The 24,246-nt window shown below is 41.9% G+C and overlaps 1 protein-coding gene across 15 annotated transcripts in view; it reads right to left on the bottom strand.

Moving 5' to 3' along the window:
• MYLK3 (myosin light chain kinase 3) overlaps positions 1-24,151 on the bottom strand; it is a 44,082-nt gene extending 19,931 nt beyond the window's left edge. For 2 of the 15 annotated variants that reach the window (XM_064386468.1, XM_064386480.1), the window contains exons 1-3: positions 22,992-24,151; positions 15,089-20,195; positions 12,848-12,971 (exon numbers count right to left, since the gene is read on the bottom strand). In XM_064386468.1, coding sequence (XP_064242538.1) covers positions 12,848-12,856 — 9 coding nt within the window. In that variant the 5' untranslated portion in view covers positions 12,857-12,971; positions 15,089-20,195; positions 22,992-24,151. Of the gene's footprint in view, positions 1-9,390; positions 9,480-11,497; positions 12,330-12,446; positions 12,597-12,847; positions 20,196-22,991 lie in introns of those variants that run through there. The other 13 variants (XM_064386473.1, XM_064386474.1, XM_064386476.1 and 10 more) reach the window with 13 other exon arrangements.
• Positions 24,152-24,246: the final 95 nt, after the last annotated feature.

Genomic DNA, 24,246 nt, shown 5'->3' with positions numbered 1-24,246 from the left:
CAGGGTGCTCTTTCAGTTGGCTGGCACTTGAATTTAAAAATAGAGTACAATGACAATGACCTGAAATACGTATCTAGCACCAGCATGTCTCTGTCAACTGAAACTTCTAAAATTAAATCTTTCTCCCAGGTTATAAAAATGAACCAAGTAAAAAATAATCATAATGAAGGCACAGCAGAATTAATTTAACTATTAGCAATTAAATTATTAAATCATAAATCTTAAAGGATTTGTTGTTGACTTGCTTTTCACTTCTGAATCACAGCATATTTACTATACACTAGAGAACAGAAAAAGTCACTTCACACTGCACAGGCTCCACTGCCACAGCTCTGAATGCTTTAGAAACATTAATGAATGTACCCTTACAATAGCACACAGAAGGGGAGTCAGTTCTCTGCCACAGAGGATGAACTGTGGCATCAAGAGAGAGCAGTGTGTCCCATGCCAGATGTGACACTGTCACACAACTGTGTCTGGTGTAGACAGTGTCAAAGGGGTGTAGAGCAGGGAGGAGAAACAATGGAACCACAGCAAAGCCTTTGGGGCACTCAGCACCCCTCTGCCTCCAGTCCCTTCCTCATTTTTTGTAAAAGGCATATGGAAAGAAAATGTCACCCTTAAAGTGGATTTCCTATATGACATAGGACATTCTAGACATTAAAACCCTTCCCACAGAGTAGTAGCAACATTAAAGTTACCCTTTCAAGACAATGTTGAATCCTTGCACTTCTGTAAAATGAGAATTTTTATTTATACTTTAAAAGAAGTGTTACATCCACCAAGGCCATCATGTAATTATAGCCATGTATATATGGTGTTTCTGTGACATTTAGAGGCAAATAACCAGCTTTACCAAACGCAGCCAAAGCTGTGACACTTGGACTGTTCATCACCTTCACAGAAGAGTTTGAATACCAAGCAATGACTTTAGAAGAAAACCTGGCACTTTGTGCCAAGTCACTTCTCCTAACCAAAAGGGTATTTTGAAGTCACTGGCATTTTCCCAGTGGTCTGGGACAGAATGGTGTAAGTTTTGTGATATCCTGTAAAACACAGTAAAATATACAGCTCTGTCGTGAAGGTTTAGGACATGGGCAACAAATGCCTTACAAGTGTACTACTGCAGTTAAAGAATCAAGAGTTTCCAGCCAAATGCTCCCAAGGAATTAACTGTTTCAAGCCCACAAACATGCTTGATGACAAAGGATAAAAACAACCAACATAATTCACCAAATCAAGAGTACCTGCTGCATGTTGTCCTGTTAGGAACAGAAGAACGTGGTAGAGTCATTAGAGTGTTGTACTTAAAGTCAGACAACTTACAGCAGACACTTCAGCAGGGAAGCTTAGCCACAGAAAGTCATCCCCAGCTGCACAGACAGAACTCAAGATGCCACCACCCGTGTGCTATTCCAGGCACAGCACAGGGCCAGGAAACAATGCAAGTCCAACCAGGGGCACAGCTGGGTGTGCCTGGGGGCAAACAGGAGTCCTGCAAAACCTTCAACTGCTGTCTTCGTTATTGAACAACTGAGAGCAAAAAACCTGATTGCTGCCCAGTTATTATCTAGTGTTACTATTCATGTAACTGCTGATTTCATCCTCCTCACATGCAGTGGACTGTGGCAAATGCTGTGTAAAGCAAAAAGTGGGGCTTCAAAAAAAAAAAACCAACAATAAAATCCCATCCCTTTCTCCTCTGGATTCAGCCACATGCACTGTGTATTCCAGCCACATGGAAGAGATTTCACCACCCAACCGCTCATACAGTGCACTGAGAGATATTTGAAATAATGCTCTACAGAGAATTCTTGCTAAAATATACAGCAAATATTCCTTTCTAGTGTTGTCTGAGGAACAGGGAAGATACAGCCATAACTGCCTCCTACTCTGATACAGCTGTTTGACTTCTTATATTACTTACGTCAAACTGTGCCTCCATAAACAACTGCAAAATTACAGATGGGATGAAGGACAGAGAAGGAAACCTCATTTGGACCAAAGTAAAAAGTTTTAAACTTCTGTCACAAAGTTAAGGTCAGCTATTCTTTACTCTTTCAATTTTCTCCTCCACTCTGTCCCCTTTTGCACTGCTGGCAAACACACAACCATAAAAAAATGGCTCTGGCAAGTCTAACAGTTTGTCTTGCCTTCAGGATGATAATATGCTCAAATACTGGCAAAAACCCTTTTATTCCTTTTGCTTTGAATTACAAAAGCAGGCAATTGTTGTTCAGAACATTGATTCAGTGCCCAGTGTTCAGACCTCGCTTGAGCAGCCTGCAGAGAGTATTCATTTCCACTGCTAGTCCCAAGCCTTTCAATAGTTACCAAAAATAAGGGAAAAATCCTAAAACGCCTGACATCACAGAAAAGCACAGCTGTTGTGACAAGTGCCACAGCCTATCAAGGTCACTTGTGCTTTGTGAGGAACTGTTGCACTTTGATACCACAGCACAGGGTGCTTCATCTTGAGCCCCCAAATTTACAGAGTGCTGTATGAACAGCAAACACCAGGGACTGCTGCAGCACTCCTGCAGAGAGCACAGTTATGTTCAGCCAGCCCTGCTGGCATTGCCAAAACTGCTGACCCACGGGACTCCATCATGGTCTGCATGTAACTTGAACAAAGCTTCTGATGACAACTGGTCTCCAATGTCTTCCAGGTAACAAAAAATGAGCACTGGGATCTGGAGTGTGCAGGCAACTGCCTTGATTCCATGAACTTTCCTGATTCCTTTAAAAGACCTCCAAGGTATCAGGTATCTCAGGAATGCAGAGAAAAGGAACACTCATGCTGGAGAAACACAACTGCAAGTGACCTTGAAGCAATGATGCCAAAGAGACTTCTATTCTCAAGGGGGAGAAGAGTTTATTCCTCTTTGGCTCACACCTCTCACACACGCTCCCAGCTGTGAGAGAGAGATGTCAGAAAACAAGAGAAAAATTGAGATTCAACACAAAAAAACCTATCATATGGCAGTTTAGTTACAATTCCTCCTTGCTAGGTCTGACCCAAAGTAATGAAAAAATCCTCAAAGATGGAGTGAGTAGAAAACAATATTTAAAAAATCTCCACCATGTACTGAAGTGACAGCCGAGACTGATACCCCAAATGAGAAATGTCACAGAGGTTAAAACCAGCTGCTCAAACAGATCATCTCATTAGATTGTTGCATTGCTTCCAACAACATTGTAAAACTGGAGATGGCTGACAATACATAAGAAAATGAAAAAATAACTTTTTATATGGCCTATTAAAAGCCAAAGCTTAATACAGAAGTTAAAGGCTTTGGGAAAAGTTTGCAGTGCAATAGAGTTCCAAAGAGATGGAGAATGCCATGTGGCAAAACATCAGGAGATTACAAAAGGAAAAACCAAAGCAAATAAGCTCAAAGCAGCCTGGCAACATCTGATAAACACTGCTGAGGCAAAAATAAAAGTAAATTTTTACAAATATCTTTTACATATTTAGAAACCAGATGTCACCTTTTTCAAGCTACAATAAAAATCTACTTAATCTACATCTAATTGCTGCAGCTCATTAACATACATCTCCTACTTTTCTCTCCAGCAAATGAAAGGGTAACTGAAGCTTTTTAGGGTATCTAAATTTTTGAAATACTAAACCTAGTTTCTCAGGAACAGCACAAAAGGTAAATTTATTGTATCTACAGGGTAATGCTGCAGCAACAGACAAATCTAACAACAGCAAGCACAAAGGAGGCATTGGCTCTAAATTCAGAGGAATAACTTCCAAAGGCAAGATATGCCATACAGCCTGGATAAATCCATCTAGTCCCATGGCTGGCTTTCCTGCTGGGACCAGCTCACCCTGGGAACTGGACCACACCTGCTTTAGAAGGCCAAGAACCCCACATTTAACTAATGCATCACTCATGCCTGTTGGTTGAAATCCACTTGCCCAGTAAAAGGATCAATGGCACACTGTTGGTGTTCCCAGTGACCCTGGCAAGAACAACTCAATATTGCCTCTGTCACAACATGACTGGTGCCAGGTACACCCAACAATCACCATGGAAACCTGGGGTTTCTGTGTCTTTCATGAGAGAAAACTGCTAACACAGTCAATTAGGAAACACCCTTGCAAGTCCTGACTTCCTTTTCATTATTTTCCAGACAACTGAATCCAAGGATGTCTCCAGGCAGCAGCAGAGCTAGGGATAGGTTACTGAACCTGATATCCTGTGCACTATTGTAATGCATCTCAGACAGCTGACAGCAGAGAGATGAACAGATCAATTATGACATTTCATGTACATCAAAGTGATGAGATTTCTAGATAACACTGTTTACCATTTGCCCACAGCCTTCCATCAGGTTACTCTGCCTTTCAGCATGCCAACAGGGCACCTGCTGTCTATCCACATCCACTCACTTGATCCCAGAGCTTATTCCTCACCACCAAGTCTGTTACTCACAGAAACTACATTAGAAAGCTCATTACTTGGAATTTTCATCCTTTCAATTTATTTTATTTTTAAGCAGCTATTAAACTATGGAGCAGAAGAGTGGTAATGGAGAATGTTTCCCCAGTGTGGTGGTAAGGATTCACCCTCCCACTCCTCCACACCCTCCAACAAAGACCTCTCCTCTGGAAATTGAACAAAAAAGTTATGTTGTTCCTGTTTCCCCTGAATTTCAGTGATTTTATATCTAATGCAGTCAGCTCCTCATAAAGCCTGCTGATTTTAAGGGTCAGCCAGAAAAGCTTCCCTCAGATTCAAGAAGCCTCTTACTTACAAGATGCTCTCTCAGAAGTACTGGGAGCTCAGCAGACAGCCCTGAGGCTCACTTGACACCTGCCAAAAGCTCTTGTGTCAAGGCAGTTTGCTCAGGTACAAGAAATTCTGTGTCACTGGGGATCTGCCACAACAGGAGAGTGGCCCTGGCTGTGCAGTAATGCCAACAGGAATAAAACCAGTAAAAGCAAACTCTCCTCACTGAAGTGATGAGACAGGGCTCTCAGGATACACACACAGGGAACAGACCTGTTGCATAAGAAAGGGTTATTTCTAGACAGTCAACTTTTCTGAAAAACAAACTTACATAATCCAGAGTTTGCTCCAAAACACATTAAAATCAGCACAATTGTTCTTGCTGACTTGAAATTTGATTGGCTTCAAATCAAATCCCTCAGAAAAGCCTCTACTCTGCCAGCAACATGCTTTTGTTTGAGAGGATGCAAATCCCCTAACTGCACTTTCTGCACTTCTGCTCCCTTCCCACTTCAGATCTTTTTAGTTTCAAGACCAAAAAGATACAACAAAAATGCATACTCAGAGCTGCACTAAATTGTTAATTTGTAACCATCATTTCCAACTCCACCTTTCTCACCGCCATGACTGACAATTGTTGTAAGAATACATCATACCATTTTCTTTGCTTCTCCACTTACATTCCCAAGGTTGAAAGGCAAGAACTGTCCTCCAGCCCCCCTTCAAGATACTGACTGAGGTATGAGCACCTCGAGCACAACTTTACATTGCAGTGGTTTAGGTCTTTGACAGGTAAAACACACAAGCACCTCACATTAGGAGACAGAAGTGTTCACAGGCAGGCTTGCAAGAGAGAGCCTCCAAAACCATCCAGCTGGACTCCAGCATCCCTTGGCTACTGGCACACACCCCTGGAAACTCCTCCCAGTGGAGTTTACAGAGGCAGCTCCTGCCAGCAGGTCAGGCCTGTGTAAGCTGGGCTCTCAGTCCCTGATTTCTTTCTCACTCACATTCCCACCTGACAGCTCCCAGCTGGGGTACAACAAACACCAAGCACTGCATTCATTGCTGCCTGCTAATAATGGTCTTTGCAGGAATTTAACAGTAGGGGTTTTTTTAAAGTAAGAACTCTTTGACACTGCTATTTCTCACTAAAACCCCAAAAAAACCCCATGTTAACAAAATTTTAGATCAAGTAAATAATTATCTGCCCTATAATGAAGTCTGTTATGCTATATTCACCTGCTGATTTAGATCTCTAAATTTTTGCTTTGACATCATTCACAAATACAGAAATAACCATCAGTTCAGGCTTAATAACCAGCAATCTTGACACAAACTGCCTTGAAAAAGATTCAGAATAAAAGAGTTTGTGTACAAAAAGCAGTGGCTTTGCAAACTCTTCTCAGTAATCAAAACTCACATAGAAGCCACTTGCTGTCCTTTACGTGAATGTTTCAAAAAGCAGAGAAATTGCTGCATCCATCTCAGCTGTGAAAAACATCTCCAGCTAAACTTAGAATGGTTTTTATCAGGTTGGAAGTCTACAGAAAACAAACAAAAGAATGTGATCTAGAGAAAAACTGTCCTAAAGGAACATTATACCACATGCCAGTGGAATTGCAGAAGGCAACTAACAACAGGAATCAAGTTTCTCAGAGCAAGGAATGAGAAGGCAAGTTTTTAAGTTTATCTCTCTAAAGCAGACAGCTGAAGAACAGTTGGGTGTGAATTAGAAGCCTTGAATTAGGGCTCCAGTGGTATGATTAAGCACAGAGATCCATCTTTCCATCTGGGGTTAGTATCTCAGCACAAATATCTAGTAAGAACAGAAATCCAGAGCACATTTGGTACAGCCATTTCCACTCCCAAAACAGCAAATACCCCCAGTGCTTCCATGCAGGGCTTCTACCAGGACTCAGAAGTTTTGCTTCTGAAGCACCTTGCTACCTTAAATCAGCAGCCAACAGACTCCAGAGTATTCATTTTCCTCAACCACACAGACATTTCTCTGCCTCATAGGAGGTTCCTGAATTAAAACAAATAAATCATTGATTTTGGAATTCTGCTGTTAGATCAGTGACAAATTAATCTCCAGCTGCATTGCAGAGACAGCTGTAGTGTAAACAGACACACTGATTATCAGTGCTGGACTACAAAAACAGCCCCAAGGCCTGGCACCACAAAGCCAAAATCACTCAGAGGAAAGCAAGCAAATAACAGTGCTGATAAAAGATCCAGGACATAAATGGTTTGGATTTCATATTAGCTGATACCAGTATTTGCCACTAATGGGTATAGTAGGGCAGTGCCAGTAACAGTGCATCAAGACCTTTTCAGTGCAAGAAATTAGGAGAGGAGTTACAACACAGGGCTGGATGCTGCAAAATACTGCTGTCATGTTCTGCAGAGAGGTAAGCAAATTACAGCTGGCAAGAGTCCCTGCACAATATCCCTGAAAATGGTCAAATGCAGGGGTTTCATGCTCTTGTTCTACCACAAAAGGAGAAACAGGAAAATTCTGACAAAGTCTGTCTAAATTGAATTAACCCAGTGAAGAGTGGATTCTGCACTGACCATAAAACAGATAAAAGTGCCCCAAAATAAGCTCAGTGTCCCACAGCAATGACTGGCAGCTTCCCATCTGCCTTGCCAAGACAAGCCATCCCTGCTGGCCGTGGTGACAACTGCCTCACACAGTGGGATGACCCACAGCTATTTCATAGGTTGTGCCAATGTTTTCTGGCCCTAAACCTGATAATTCTGCATAAAAAACAAAAAACAAGTGAGTCATCAAATCTGTAGCAAACTATTTTCTTTTTATAGCAAGACAGGTCAAGGAATATGCAAATCAGACTGTGCTGACTCCTAAAGGGGTGCTGAGAATTAACCAGAACCCTGAAGCTTTCCACACTGGGAACTTCAGCTGAAACTGGGAACAGGAACCCACCAAGAAAACATCCAGAACAGAGTTATTGATAGAGAAAGGGCATTTCTTTTCAACTCTGCCCAGCCCCAGACCACATCAGTGAACATGCAATGACAGTGCTGGAAGGACTCGGGTCTCTGAAGGGAAGCATTCAGGACCTGAAATCTGAAGTATGCCTAAGATAGGGGAGCCACAAAGCACATCGGCTGCTCAAGGCTGAACAACAAAACAAGGACACAAATGAGAGAGTGAAAGGTGAGCCACAAATATAGGAGACAACAGCAGGAGGACCTGTTAGCTCCTGCTATCTCAATTCAGCCATGGAGAAGGTGAAAACAAACCTGGTTTGTAATGTCACAGACTATATATAGTTTACTACTTTAGTTTCTGGGATATGAACTGTCTGAAAGGATACTCAATAGAGTATATTTAGACTGCAGACCACTATGGTGCAAAATTTAAATTTGAGCACGTGACATCTTCCTCTTGAGTTCCCACAAAGCCTGCGGAGACAGTGTTAACAACTGAGATGCTCAGAAATTTGTCAATCACATATTTTTCTAAAAATCTCAATCCTTCAAAGTGGTTTACCAATTCCATTCATTTCTTTCAGTCTGTCTGTCTCTGTGAGCTCTCCACAGCAGTGTGCACACAGCCTGCCAAGAATCTGGACCCCAGGAGGGCTGTTTGGGCCCTGCAGAACATGGACTGTCCAGAGCCTGGACCCCAGAGCTGCTGTGCTGAGGAGAGAGAAGAGTGATTCCCAGGTAAGCAGCAGCCTGAACTGCAGTGCCAAGGGCTGATCTCCATCACCAGCTCTGCTGTCCCAGCATCAGCTCCACAAAACAGGAGACAACTGTTTAAAGAAATTAAAGGTAATTGTTGTGCAGTGCAAGAACACACAGCTCAGGATGTGAACCAACAGCACCTGAGGAGTTCCCAAGAACTCTACACAAGACTCAGAAAAACACCTCTGAGTAGCAAAAGCAGCAAGATGTTAGCCCTCCAGAAAAACCCCACAGAGACACATACCCTCAATCACAAACATGAATGAGGAGAGGAGCATCGAGATTAATTTATGGGAATGACTAGGTGACTTCAAATATTTCACTAAGTGGCTGTGTCCTAAAAGAGGATAAAAAATAAATCAGGTCCAGCAAATCAGAAGAAAGACAGCAGCACCACTTAGGTTAAAAGGATTGATGTAGGTGAACATCAGAGCTGTTCAGCTCCAGAAAGGAAAAGCCTGAAGGAAGTACAGGTGCCTTGATCTTCAGGCACATGTTAGAACACTCCTGTCACTGCCTCTCCTAAGAGTCCAATGAATTTCAGAGAAAAAAATGCCTCGTCTTATTGCTTGAGCACCAACTCACCCCTCCACTGCACCCCTGAGCAATAACAGACTTCCAATCAATCTGTAAAAACATGCAGGGCACTGGTGCAGAGCTGCCTGGGGTTATGTGTCCTTCCACAGCAGCCCAGCCAGCTGAGCCAGCCCCTTGTTTGAGAGCAGCAGGCAGATCCCAGATACTGCACAGGAGACTTCAGCCCACAACACACAAACAACAGATTCCCCCCAGCAACCACTGACATCAGAACTGCACACACAGCCTCCAGATCCTGCTGGGACAGGCTCAAACCTGACCTGCAGGCTGACCCTGGGAAAACAGAGCTCTCCCTAGGGTTAATATTAAACTTACACATTAGAGCAGTTCTCACCAGCTTTACTAAGAATTGCACATGTGGTCCAAGACTATTCATCCTGATGTGTTCTCTGCCAGTCCCATCCTCCAAAAGCATCCTTCCCTTTGCAATGCTCCATGAATTTGAGTACTAGCTTTGTGAACAAAACAAAGGATGATTTTCCAAGAGATAAACATAATGAGTTTGGTAAACTGGCCAGGGTGATGTAATCCAATGCGAGACATCCAAAACAAAGTTGGTTTTGATTGTTAGTGCACCGAGGACAAGGAAAACAAACAAATCAAAATAAATCTAAGATAACTTTTACCTGTGGGCCTTAATGTGTTTCCAGAAGAGAAGCACCATTATCACTAATTTCACAGAAAAGGAAATTGAAGTAATGAATATGAAAGAATTATTCAGTCACCCAACAGATCAATTACAGAGAAACAAGATATTCTGAATCTCATTATGGTCTTCATTGCAAAACACTAACTCTGATCTGCACAGAGCCAAGCCACAGAATGCCATGGAGACAGATAACTGCAGTACTGACTTATTTGCCCCAAGACATGACTAGTCCAAAAAACCCTGGCTCATTTGTTTTTATGGCTCTAGGGCCACCTTCTGTAATCCTGAAAATATCTTTCATTTGCACTCCTTCAGAAAAAAAGAGAAAATCTCACATGTTTCAGGCTGTTTATTACCTTTAACAAAAAGCTGAAAATGAACAATTTAAACACATCATTACCTCTTCAACAAGAAAAACAGATGAGTAGTATATTCAGATGAATAGACCAAAACATTTTTCTGCTATGTTTCTATAAATAGACAACAAAACACGCAGTTACTGGGATATGAAATATGTCTGGTCAACTGAGCCTGCTTCTTATGTAATATATGATTAAAAAAATCATCATACTCTTGCCTATTAAATCCACTGCATGTTGTTACATTAGAGGAATTTAAGGCTTTGGAACAAAATCCTACTTATTGAAATTAGTAAAAATTTTGTCCATCCTTCAACTGAGCCAGAATTCAGTTTATTGCTGTTGATTTAGTTCATTTACTCCATTGGCTCTTTAAAAAACAAAGATGATTATGAATACAAACTCTTTAAGAAAAGCCATTACAGCTATTGTTGAACAAAATGCATAAGGAAATTCCTTCTTCAAAATTTTCAAAGAGAACAGTTTCAAAAAACCCACAACAATCTGATCCATTCTAATTAAAATGCAACTCCTACAATTGTTATTTTTTTAATTTCTTGAACATTATTATATGCCCATGGAATTCTGTTTAAAGTTGATTAAGTACATTTTCTGCTACTGGTCTTTTCAGCAGCTCAAAAAGTAGGTAAAAGCAAACAGGCTGCTGAAAACAAACACTTTTCCTAGACTTTCTGCCATGGTAGCAACTGAAACTGAACCTCACAGGCAGCTGAAAACACAGTGGGTTTCAATGAGTAGCTTACAAAGGCAGAAAAGCAGACTCCCATCCTCCCTTCCAGCAGTGGCGTGCCCACAGCTCTCTGCCTCACAGGGTCCGTGCTCTGTCCATCAGGGCTCCAGCTCTGGGACAGCTCTCCTCTGCTCTGCTCCTCAGACCTGTGCTCTGTGGGGTTCTGATCTCACCCTTTCCAGCACGACCCCAGGGCACCCTCTGAGGCACCGAGTGCCACCGCTCAAGGTGATTGCACTGCTTCTGCCACAGGTCAGATGGGCTCATGCAGAACTTGGCTGCTCAATAAATCACCTCAGGGTCAGCCTGCCCAGCAGAGCCACTGTAAAACTCACAGACGTATGGCAAGCAAAGCAAAAAGCACTAACAACCAGCCTCCACATAATTTGAGTATCAGTCTGCCATCCTATACAACAAATATTCCAGTCAGAATAAAAGTTTGAATGTGCCAAGGCTCCTATGAAAAGTAAATTGGTTTACAAAGGCAAAGCTTGCAGTCATCATTTCAGAAACACCTCCTTGAGGCTGGCAGGTGTTTAGCAAGCCAACAGGCTGCACAACCTGGCCAAGAATGTCAAACACACACAGCATGGTACAAAAGGCACAGAAACCAATTCTGTGCCATCCAGAAAGTTTTCATTTTCAAACCAGGCTCACAATAAAGCACTAAGGAGTCCCTTACCGTAAATCTCTTTATGTAATCTGAAACACAAAATCCTCCCATGCTCAAACGTAGGGATCTGTGCAGGGCAGATTCTTGATATAAAGTCCCCATTCTGTTTGTCTTGTCTGGTGGTCACCCTGGTAGCCTGCAGCCTTTCACTGAATAAAGCTGCACAGCCTCCCTGGATCTTGCTAGAATTCTGCTTGTGTGATAAACCAGGCATTTCATCTTATCTGACACTACACCAGGCATTTCAGTCATTTCACTGCCTTATCACAGTACTAAGTTCTATCCATATCCCAGCAGTTCACTTCCTGAATCACTGATAACAGATACTCCAGGGCACAGAAACAATACAAGATGACAGCCAGACCTCTGGAGTCACTGAGCACTCCCTTCTCTGCATTTCTTTGTTCCTTCGTTTATTTTAATCCAGTTTTACTTTGCTTGAGCTGTAACTTAAGGACAGCACGTTGGCTTCAGCCAAGCCATGACAAGACTAATTCATCCAAGTGCTATTCTATTTTTCAGTGACACTGATAACTGCTGTAGGATATTGGCTTCAACACAACATGAATGTAACACATGTGGGAATTTCTTGCATGTCCAATTTCTTAAGCACAGGAATAGAGCGAACAACGAATGCACTCAAAATGACCATTCAGGAAGGTTCATCCTCCACCAGAATTCACACACCTATTATGCCTTAAGCACTGCTTCTACATCTGATGCTATGCACACAGAGCCATTCCCTTCAGTCTCTAAGCACCTCACTTACTTGCACAAGTGTATGTTGCCATGAAGTCCATGTAGTCATATTTGTGAACCCCCTAGATCTAGGATCTTTAATTTCTACCTACACAGTCAAATATGCAGCCACAATGATGGTCCTCGTGCACTTGGTTCTCAGCTAATGAACTCCTTTTTATTTTGCCCTAAGATACACAATTTTTAATAGAGTTCTTACCTGTAAGTTTGTGTCCATGGAGGACAAATACACAAACAGAATAGATACCAAGATGCTGGATGACGTAAGAAGGAAATTAGTTCTAGAGAAGTAGAAGCAAATCTGCTTTCAGCTTTAATCTTTGCTTTCCTCTTTGACCCAGCCAACAAGCTGTAATAGAATTATCTCTGATTACAAGCTGCAAGTGATCTAGCATTAAGATGAATCCATCAGGCATGGGCACACAATGACAGCCTCTCACTATGGCCCTGCCTTTGGGCAGGTGGAGGAGGGAGCAGGGCCTGGCATGGGCCACATCTGCACTGCTTCAATCCCAACAGGAGTGTGCTCCACCACAGCATGGGTGCACAGGCACCCTCCCCTGAAACAATCAGGTGAGTGATGGAGATAACATACTGTACCTTTAGCATTATGATCTAAGAGATGTCAGGTCCAGACGTGGGGGTACAGAGCTGGCTGCCCCTCTCACAGCAAAAGCAAGTGGTGTGTTTCCAGCTGGGTTTGTACAGCAAAATAACAAATATGCTGTTAAAAAATGAAATGAAACCAATGTAAGTACAGACAAAACCAGAATCAGGTGAGTGAGGAACTCTTGCAGGGCAAAAGCCAGGGAGGAGATGGCCATGCTTGCTTTACTGCCTGACAGGGAATGTTTTTCAGGCTATTTAACAAACAAATACAGAACAGGGGTTGCCTGGGTGACTTGAGCACAGCTCTAGAGAGTTAGTAGTGTAACATCCTGCTAAAGGGATATAGGCAACCTGAGGCTGCCTCAGATGCTGGACTGAAACCTCCAGAGATGAGACCAGTCTCAACTGCCAGACTCCTGTGTAATTCCTAACTCAATCTCTGTGCCTTGGCTTTTCCACCTGTAAAACAGAGTTAAACCTTTCCTAGCTCACAGAATATTTTCAGAGCTTTAAGATCTATTATTGCCATTCTGCCCTTTTAAAGGGCAGGAGTAAACCATAAATTCTAGGTTCAAACTGCCCCAAGATGCAGTGGCACAGATACTGGTGTCCTTTGAGCTGAAAGCCCTGCCCTGCTGAGCCATTCCACATGGACAGGGCAGGGATGCTGGCCCTGTGGTAGCAGCTCCAGCAGCATTCCTGGCACTGGGAACAGCCCCCAGCCACTCTCAGAGGAACAGGAGACCATCCCCATGGGCACCAAGCTCTTGAACTTCAGCTTTTTTACTACCATGTGGGAATTAAAGACCCCCATTCCAGTACCTAAGTAAACAAATATTTGAACTGCTCAAGAGGTGCAGGGCTTAACAATGATCTTAGACCCAAGGGAGGGAAAGAAGTATTTGTATATATTTGTGACTTCTTCCAATAGCACAAATAACCATGCAGTTACTCTAGATTTAGTAAAGAGACACTATTACTTCATGTGGCAGCAGAGGCATGGACAGCATGCAAGCACTGTGCCACAGGGGAAAGCTTGCATGACAAAGAGAATCCTTTAGAAACTTTGGCAAGAGCTCTGGAATGAGCAATGCTCAGCCTGCAACCTTCCATTAGCAGATCTAAATACAGAACCATAGTGTAAAACAACACCTTCCTGCAGTATTTGCATTAATTGATATTAAGAATATAATTATTATTATGATGAGTTTCAATGACTGCTTTTTTTTTCCATTTAGGTTCTGAAAAATAATTAATTTGGAGCTTCTCTCTCCCTCAGTATAACTTCAAGTCTCACAATGTCAGTTCTGGACTGTGTGATTCTGTGAGTATTAAAAGGCAACAATTTAGTAGCAACTACATAACTTTCAATCCTCAACAAGGAAACACTCAATTTTTCACAAAGTTAAATTTATTTCTGTGACACTGGACACAGGACTATGTTATCTTTAGTACCTGGGTAAAGTCTAATGGATTTTACATATCAGGAAATACAGATCTTGGTGCCTTGCACTTGAGCTAGAGGCAAGGAAAGTGATCACTTTGAGTATAGGATTTGTAGGTGTCACAAGACACCATTTACTTATAGAATAAATGCAGAACTTTACCAAAACTCATGCACATAACACCCAACAAATGAAATCGAGATCAAGGTTAGTACTTCAACTTTTGGAGGAACTCTTCAAATCTGCTATACTTACACCCCAGAACTCCTCTCTCAAACTAGGGAAGTCATCAGCACATCAGTGCATTTGGAGCACAGACCAAGACAAGGGAAGAGATAAAGAGGTTTATTATAACTGGCTTCTCCAGCCAGCTGCTGACAGATTTGCCAATTCCTGCCTTAACCACAGAGTAAAATGAAGGGGGTCAGCATTTTTTGAGGTGACCTCTCTCATCTCTCAGCATCAGCCTCTGTGAATTAGGAGGAGGTGCACTGGTCCACAAACATCCCATTTGCAGGGAATTTATAATCTGAACAACATTACTCAGATCAAATGGTTAATACAAAGTACCTTCTTTCCTGAAAATGAGGGGAAGTTTTAGTCACTTGGCACATTTCTTTTGCACACACTTAAGAGTTATGAAATCACTTAAGTATTTCAGAACCTTTTTGTCATCAATAATCAGGGGCAGGGAGCTTCTAACACTGCTGTCACCCAGTCTAAGCCACCAGACTATGCCCCAAACCTGAAGGTTCCCAGCTCTCCTCCACAGGCACTGCTAACTTACCCTTCCATTACGCTGCCATCCACACCACGGGCTGGAGCTGAAAGCCAGCACAGGAGTGTCCCCAGGGAAAGGCACACAGGATCAGCAGGCAGGGCACTGACACCAGAAATGTTCAGGTGCCCTTCTGTGTCTGATCAGGACAAGTATTCAGGAGCCTGTGAAGACTTTGACTGATGAGGCATTTTCTAAGAGCAGTCAATTCCTGGTTGTCTCTGTGCCAGTATCAGCTCATTGCTAGAGCTGCTCCACTCACAATGGATTAGTATTAAAGGACAGGTCTGCAACCCTCCCCACCTCATTAATATTCATTTTGGATTTTAAATTCCAGTTACACAAGGACTCATGCCCAAGGCTTGATGCCTCATAAATTATATTCCATTTTTAAACCTGCAGCATTCACTGTCATTGTTTCTGAACGAAAACACTAGCAGAGACAGCTTTAGGCAAGCTGCTTTTGTTGAAAAGAATACTATCTAAAGCCCTGCTTTAACTTCATTAGCCCACAAAGATTTGTACTACAACGAATCCTGCCTGCAAAGCACAAATACAACTGCCAGCAAATTTTAATTCTGTCAATATTCTGCTTTTGTTCCAGCTGCCAAAGCAAGTGCATATAATGCCTACAGCTGAATAAACTCACAAAAGGCAACTTACCAAGGGAAGACTTGAAAATAACAACCACCATAAAGAAACCAAATTAAGAGACAAAGTGACTCTACATGTACTTTGTCTCCTGGCAAACATGGGTGGGTGATGTAGATGATTTTGCATTTAGAGCTACCACATTACACAGCAAACCTGGCTTTGATGGTCAGAAAAAAGGTCCAAAGGAGAAGAGATTGAAGCCTTCTCTGTAAGGATGGGGGCCAATTTTTGGGTAGCAGTCTCCTCCTTCTGTGAAACCCCAAGCCTTGTTACACAGGTCATCCTTCTAGTCTCCACTGCTGAAGGAATTAACAGCAAAAGGAAAAACAAACTTTGCTTATTTTTACCTTTAAAGAAGGCAAAAGTTGCTGCAGCACAGATTTCACGTTCAACAGCCTGTTAGTTTAAAACATGGAGAGGTAACTGGAAACAAAAGTATTTGACATCATTCTTCTACCTGCCTTCTAAAAAGCCTTCAGCAGGGAGAGGAGCAGAGCAGGCTCGTTTCCCAGCCCAGGATGAGTAGGCTGGCACTTGCATGGGATGAGAGATTTTTATCAAGCTCTATTCTGCAGATGCACTATCCTGTCATTTTTATAAAGAATCAACACATATCCTCTTGCCCACTGTGAGGCAGCCACAGAGGTGGTAATTACAGCCTCTCATTGAATGGTCCAGGAGGAGACATCATTTAAGTGGGTAAGCCCCATAAAGTACACATGAAGCACATGAATATACATGTGGAAATCAGAATTATAGAATCCTCTAGAGTGAATATTAAATTCAAAGGTAAATATTTTAGCTGGACTTTAACTTTGGAAGCCTGGATTGATGACTTTCTTCCCCTGTATTTTAAATCACTGTCTTCTAACCAGGTTCATTCTAGTCCTCAAAAACCTTCTTCAGAAGATGTTTCCCCATTTTGACTCAGCTCTGAAAAGCAAGGATTAACACTCTTGATCCCACTCCCAGTGGTGGTGGATCTTGTTCACCTTCCATATGATGTCTGAATCTGTTGCCCACACAAAAGCCCAGTAAATTCATAAGTAAGGGTACAGATGGGGACAACGAAGCACAGGAACAAAAGAACACAGACTCTGGAGAATTCCTTTTTCCAACCACTTAATTTCTAGGTGTAAAGGAACTGCTCAGCTCTGAGAGCAGCTGGAATAGCAGTATCCTGACTCCTCTGCAAGTGCAGCACCCTTCAGTCACCCTCCCTGCTCTCCAAAGTGCCCTGCTCCTCCTCCCAGATCCCAGAGGCTGAAGCACTGCACTGCTGCCTGCAGTGACATCCTGCAGGTTTCCATGGCACTCTCCCCAACAGCCTGACCCCACTCATTGTTAATTCCCACCATCAGACCTTTCTCCATTCTCTAGACAAACCCAGCTTGCCTTTTCCCTACCCTCTCCACTCCTGGCTCGCTCTCTCTGGTCCCTGCCTCCCCTGATGTCTGAGGGAGCTGCAATCACCTCCTGCCTTTGCTTTATAAGGAAACCCCACGGCAGCTCCAGCGCTGGCTAATAAGGAAAACTGCATTCCTGAAACCCCAGAAACTGAGGTTACTGGAATCATAACACAACCCAAGAACAGCCTGACAGTGGCCTTTTAAGTCACTGTGCTTTGAGTATTACTGCAGTCACAGAGTGCAAGCTGTCAAAAACCCATTAAGATTTCACAGCTTGATCAGCAAAAAAAAGCACTGGTGAACTGACAAGCAACAATCAACAATCAGTAGTAATTAATCTAATATAGTCTCAACCCATCTGTTAGTCTCACAAAACATAATTTTTATGACTTCCTCAGATTCCCGATGTTCAAATAATGAAATTTCTTGTTTCCAAAGAATGCATTTGTAACAGACATTCAAAACAGAACATCCCCCTGCTCTTTACCATGTGCTGTATTTTTATTTTTGATCTTTCTGTAGTTGGTAGGAGTAGGGTTCTGTTCATTTGGATTTCAAATTTTTGCAATATATTAACAGTCTAATAAAGATTTTTAAAAGAATATTTTGAGACCAATTTTCCTACGTACTATTGCCATCAGTCTCAACCACTGAACAGTACAAATTGTTCAAGTATCTCTTTCCCCTTCCAAAGTCCTTTAACCTTTTATTTTTTTCCAGAACTACATTTAGATGCACACGCAGGAGCTGTAAGCAAACGTGAGCTTCCCTGTTGCTAAGTAACTGTGTGCCAGAGCCTGCCCTGCCACTGTTGTAAGCAACAGCACCACAGCTGCCACGTTTGGAATTCGCTCAGCGCCAAGAAATGTAAGCCAAATATTCTGGATGAGACTCCCAATCTTCTTAAAATGGGTGTGAGCAACAATGAAAGAGAAATAGATCTGGACATGACCAGACTCATGAGTAATCCTAACACTGTGGGACACTTTTCCCCATCAGAACACTCAGGCTGTATTTCAGAATGCAGCTATTAGTATTTCTCTAAATTAGGCTTCTTGCTCAATTTCCACTCAGCCCGCTGTACACTGTTTTGAGGTACCATTTTCAAAACATTCCTCTTTGTGTTAGAAATAGTAATTGTGATCATTCAGCTAAATAAAAGGTTTGTTTTAAAAGTGCCTTTTTGAAAACCTTTCATTGGATGTCAAGACCTGACACTATAAAAAAAAAGTAAATTCTAATGCTCATCTTCTAATCTTACGATAGTCCCTGCTAAACTGTGTGGACAAATCTTCTAGGCAATTAAAAACCACATTTTTTTTACAGTTTCTAATTTAGTTTCTTGTTTGTAACACAATCAGAGGTAAAACTATCTCAGGAACAGGCTCTGAATCAGTACTTGGCAAAGACTCAAGATACCTCTGTCATATGCATTTCCTAACTTACTGCACCATTTTTCCTTCTTTGGAATTGCTCTGTCCTGAAGAGCAGAGATCTTTGTTAGTTTTCTAAGATGACAGGAAACAGTCTTTATCCTCCACTGTTTCAGAAAGCTACAAAAAAAAAAGGCACTTTTACCTTAAGCCTCAGTCCACAGTTCCTTGGTGAACTTAAACAAATTGAGCTTTATTCTAACTTCATTCCCCTGAGTTACACACCAAATTTTCACAGTTTAAATGGTCCCCAGCTGAGAGGCTCATGCAAAATAAACAACTGCTCTCTTCCAGAGTTTCTTACACTCGTGCCTTTCCTCTGACTCTGTACAACAAAACCTGTACCACCTCCAGGACACTGTGTGTGGGTTCACAGACAGATTTCCTACCTACTGCAGTCTCACGCAGGTTATAACAACTCTGAATCTAAATATCCCTGAACTCTGCTGTTAATCAACTGTATGCCATTCCTTAACAATATCCTTAATACATCAGAATTTTCTATTTGCTAAAGAAGTCAACTCCACCAATAAACTACTGTCAATACACTCCACCTGCTGTGCTAGTAAAATCACTTATTCATTTTGCTGAAAACCAGAACCCCTGGGTCACCTCTTGCTCCAGCAAGTTCACTGACCCTGAAACACTTCTTTGGTCATGCTGAGAACCAGGAGCTGGAGCCTGGAGCACCTCCACAGCAGAGACTCCACCCCTCCAACCTCCCATCACTACACCTGCTCACGTGGCCACACACATTTTGCTCCACTTCTCCAAATAAAGCAACTCTGACCTCAGTCTAAAGATTTGCTTTATTAGCATGGTATTTTTTTCCATTAAATATTCCTAAGTTGTTTGTTCCAAGACAAAACAAACCACAGAAACTTGGTAAGCTGCCAGACTATTAATATTTGTACTCCTGGTATCTGGAACACTCACTGTTCTTAACAGCATTTTATGGTCCTCAATGCTGTCCAGGATTAAAAATAGTATTTAATTCTTAACTCTGATTAACAAAATTAGTAAGTTATAATTGGGAGAAATAACACTTAGTAGAAGACCAAAGGCAGTAGAAGACCAAAGACAGAGCTCAGGTTTGACGTACAAAGTTAAGAAGCACTAAAAAAAGCAACTTATGAGGGAGACTGAGGGGATGACGAAGAGGAGGTACCTGATCTTTTCCTAGGGAAATGCTGCATGATGACACCACATGATTCATGTGAACTATGTTCTGGGCTTGAAATTTTAAACAACACTGGTGAAAGCAGGTTTAGGTTTTCTTCTGCAGAAAAAAAGAAATACAGAGATGTATCCAGTTTCATCGCCTCCTGCCTAATCAATTCCTTCCCTCTTACTTGGATGGCACATCCCAAACAACAGCTGGCAGGGCCAGAAACCATTTCAAAATAAGTGCAGGGAAAAAAACCCAAACACTTTAGTACATTGATTCACAGATATTTTCATTTCATTATGAACTCACAATGTCTGTGGAAATCACGCAGTGTCTGATCTGTCATAATGCAGAAAAACTGATCTTCATCTCAACCAAAAAACCTGCTTAATCATTTATAACATTGGGACAACCAGACTTGGAATTCTGTAACCTGTTTTGATAGTGGTAACCTAAAAAAAGAGGAAATAAAATCATTCTATTATACACTAGAGCTGTCCTACCACCACTGCAACCAAAGTGGCAACCTCCTTAAAGCGTAGGCAACTAAGTGGGGAAAGCAATACCTTGGAATGCTGCAGTTAGATTTGCCAGAACCCACAGTGACATTAATGAGAAGCCTACTACAAAAACACTGACAGCACTGTCAATACTTTCAAGGACAAACAGCTTTTAGACTCACCTGAGAGCACTGGCTGTTAACACTGGCTCTCTGTATTGCCATAACAAGCACAAAGGCAGGCACAGGAGATCTCTGGGGTGGAACAGCTGGTACAGAGAGCCCAGCACTAGCCACAACTAGTCCAGGTCCTGCAGACCAAACACCCACTGACAGCTGAACGACCTTCCAGGCCAATTCTCCTGTCAGACTCCTGTCCATCCTGCCTCCCAACACTAGTCCATGATGCACATCTAAGCACTGAAGGTGCAGAGGACCATGAGACTGGCTTGGAACACACACTCCCCAGGCAAACAAAAGCCCTTGCACTGACACCCAGAGGTTACAACACACCTGCAGCTGTTCATGCACACACAGGGATCCTTCTCAAACAGTCCCTGAACTGTGTCCCTGTGGCTGAACACAGCTTTCTGCTTACACTGTTCAATCACAGGTGGTCAATACCTTAAAGGTTATCAGAAGACAACCACCATGTCCTGTTAGGCAGTGAGATACTAAACATCTTTCATAGTACAGTCCAAGAAACAGACACAGAACTGCTAATAGCCTACATGATCACTGTTCCACTCTAAAACACCCCAAAATCTAGAAAAACTACAAAAGAAAAAAAAAAAAAACCACTACATAAAACCAACCTAAACACTTTCTTTGGGAACTGATAACCAGTATCTCATTTTCAGTCTCTGTCTCAAGAAATCCTGCCCAGCCACAGGACAATGATAATCTACAAAGTATTCCCTAATACCTTGTCCCAATTTCAACTTTTTTTAATCAACCATAGCAGTATCAGAACAAAAGTAACTAGACCATTAGATGTTTGTAAAATTTCACCAAAGAAAGCTTTCAGGAGACTTCCAGGGGAGGCGGCGAATTTCCTTAAACCATTTTCTATTTGATTGCCAGTTTAAAGTTCAGAATTCTCTGGTCCTGACAAATTATCCAACTCCACCAATCCTCACGCCTCCAGAACGGATGAAGCAATGTTTCAGTGCAGACAGCCAGTAACACCCATTAATTTCCCCTGTTAGGTAGAAGTGGTGTTCTAAAGAAAAATGATCTTTCAGGTTGCTTTCTCTGAAAACTAAACACTTCCTTTTCCTGGTCTCCATGGTGAGAATGCCTGAACACCAATGAGCTGTTTAGAATAAGGCTGCCATCTAGGAGCAGAGCAGAGGAAATGCAGAGAAATCTCAAGGCAAAATTTGAACTGTGAGCCCACTTGATGGTCAGACATGCTATTACATTAAGCTATAAACACTGAAAGCACAGATCTTTGGGGAAAAAAATAGGTAAGAAGTGGCAGAAAACAGAACTTGTTAAAAGGTGGTTTATAAGCAGACAGTTCCCAATACAATCCTAAACTATTTGGTTCACAATAAACAGTTTATCCAGTCAGGTAAGTCAACATGTACAGAGGTGCATTAAGTACTGCACTTCATTTTTTTCATTAAAAAACTGCAGCCTAATTCACTTTTTCTGAAAGAGTTTTTTTCCATGTGAGGTTGCAGGCTACAAAAAAATGCAGTGAAATAAATGAAGTCAGCCTGAACCACAATGACAGTCAAAGGCAGAGCCTACAATCTTACACTGAAACCAGTCTCAAGAAAACCTTTATGTAAGCAACTTCCTGAAGCCTTACCATATTTATTCTTGTTTCTCAGAAACTATGCAGTTTCCAAGCAAGTCAGAGCTGCAGTACACAGAATTTTACTTTTTCATCGTTCAGCTGTCACTGGCTTTATTTTACTTTCATAGACCGAGAACAAATGCAATTTACAATTATCATCTACAGTTATTTGCCAGTGTTTCATCTGTGGATCATCTCTAACACACAAAAGAGAGCTCTCGAGATCTATCATGCTGATGCCTATTTTGTACAAAGCAGACACTTTCCAGTTCAGTTACTGAATATGTTCCAAGAAATCTGTCTTGGCACACCACAGTTACCAGGGCTTTTGGAAGAGGCTGAAATGTCCTGTCCATACAGGAAAGAATGGCTTGTTTCTGGTTGGTGGGAAGAGAAAGTCAGGTTTCTTGCTTTGCCAGATCCCCTGGCAAAGACCTATTCCCTCCCCAGAGTGTTTTCAAGGCCACCTGCTTCCATCACAGCTTTCTCAAAGAAGCTGGAAGCCATCAGGGGAAGAAAAGTAGCATCAGGGTATGTGGGAAAGAGATGACAGAAGAGACCTGGAGAATAAAAGAGAACACAGAAATAGAACTCAACCACTGGCTCAAGAGAACCCCACCAAGGAAGGGGAACAAATGGCCTTGCACATCTGAGAGGTACAAACGTGTTTTTCAGAAGTACTGAGTAAAAAAGGCACCAATCTAAATGCAGGAATTAACTTACAGTTTTGTCACATCCAACAGCATTAACTTTGGTCCTGTGACAGTGACCAATTTCTGCAGGAACCTGTAGGAAGGCAGGTCACAGCACCAGACACTGCCTTGGCAGCTCCCCCTGCCCCTTCCTAACACAGCACATCTCATTCCAGCAACAGAAGCAACACCAGCCTGACCATACCCTCAATTCAGAACTTCCCTTTTGTCACTGGGACTTGTAACTTACCATGCAAATGCATTCTGTGTCCTTAAGACTGACTCATCTGTCCTCACTACTGGGACCTGTGACAGGCTACAGCTCTGGGAAGCACAAGTTCAATGAAGTAGGTCTTGTATTTGCAATTTCTCATTTACTGGAATAAAGACAAATGTGTTTTAGTGGCTTAAGCACATTTCCACACCATCTCTCTCATCCAGTGTTAACAAGGATGCAAATAATTCCTTAGGAGTTAAGTGAAAAACACTTTCCATGCTTCCTGCTTTCACTTACAGTTTGCATTTGATTGGTGTCTTGTGGCTTAACCTGAAGCTATCACAGCTCCTTCTGTTAATCAGTAACTAATAAACAGCCAGAATCTGATAGTCCAAGCTTTATTAATAAACATCTTGGTTTCCACCCAGAGATCAGTTCTGTAGCTGAACCTCATTAGGCAATTCTCATTACTCAATGTGATACTGAAAAACACCAGTAATACTGAAGAAAAAGACATTTAGTTGCACTTCCCCTCCTAGAATAAAGCAAATGAAAGGTGACTAAATCCCAGTGTGTCACATTTTATGAATGTAATTATCTCTTACACCTCCTCCCTCAGGACTTTACACAGCTTGAGGCTTTGGGGTTTTTGCTTGGTAAAATAATGTCCCTGTAGAGTTACTAAAGGAAGAGTTTTGGCTGAAATTTTATTATACCACTTTAAGAAAGTCTACTTTGTTGAATGACTTCCCTAGAACTATTCATATCAAACAGCTCAATTTTGCACACTCAGGTAGACTTTGGTATTTACAGTCAGCAATCCAAACACAATTCCACTAAGAATTATGCTTTTAAAAAACAGTCAGAAAAAGCTATGGGGAGTAAAAGGAACTACCACATCACATTTTGGAAATACCAGCCACAGGATGCCAACTGCAGATCTGCATTTCTGATGTCTCCTCCTCTCCCTCTCCAGTAAATAATGGGCCAAGAAAGAGTACAGGGTAAGAACTTACCAGCTGGACAAGGCAGATACTCAGCAAATAACTGTTACAAAACAAGTGCTCGGCTCTCAAACTTCAGGAGTCTGACCACCAAAGTAAATGATTTTTTAAAAATAACTCTATGGAGCAAGAATTATCTTCTAGAGATAATTCATAAAAAATATGAAGTTCTCTAACAAAATAATCCTCCCAAATGAAACCATTCTAATTTTTGTCCTACCAGAAGTATATCACACCTATTACAAAATGTCATACCTAGGATGAATACCAGATTTTTAAGAGGA

The sequence above is a fragment of the Passer domesticus genome, chromosome 12 (assembly GCF_036417665.1).
Source record: "Passer domesticus isolate bPasDom1 chromosome 12, bPasDom1.hap1, whole genome shotgun sequence".
Lineage (NCBI taxonomy): Eukaryota > Metazoa > Chordata > Aves > Passeriformes > Passeridae > Passer > Passer domesticus.
This window is presented reverse-complemented; position numbering and strand designations above follow the sequence as displayed.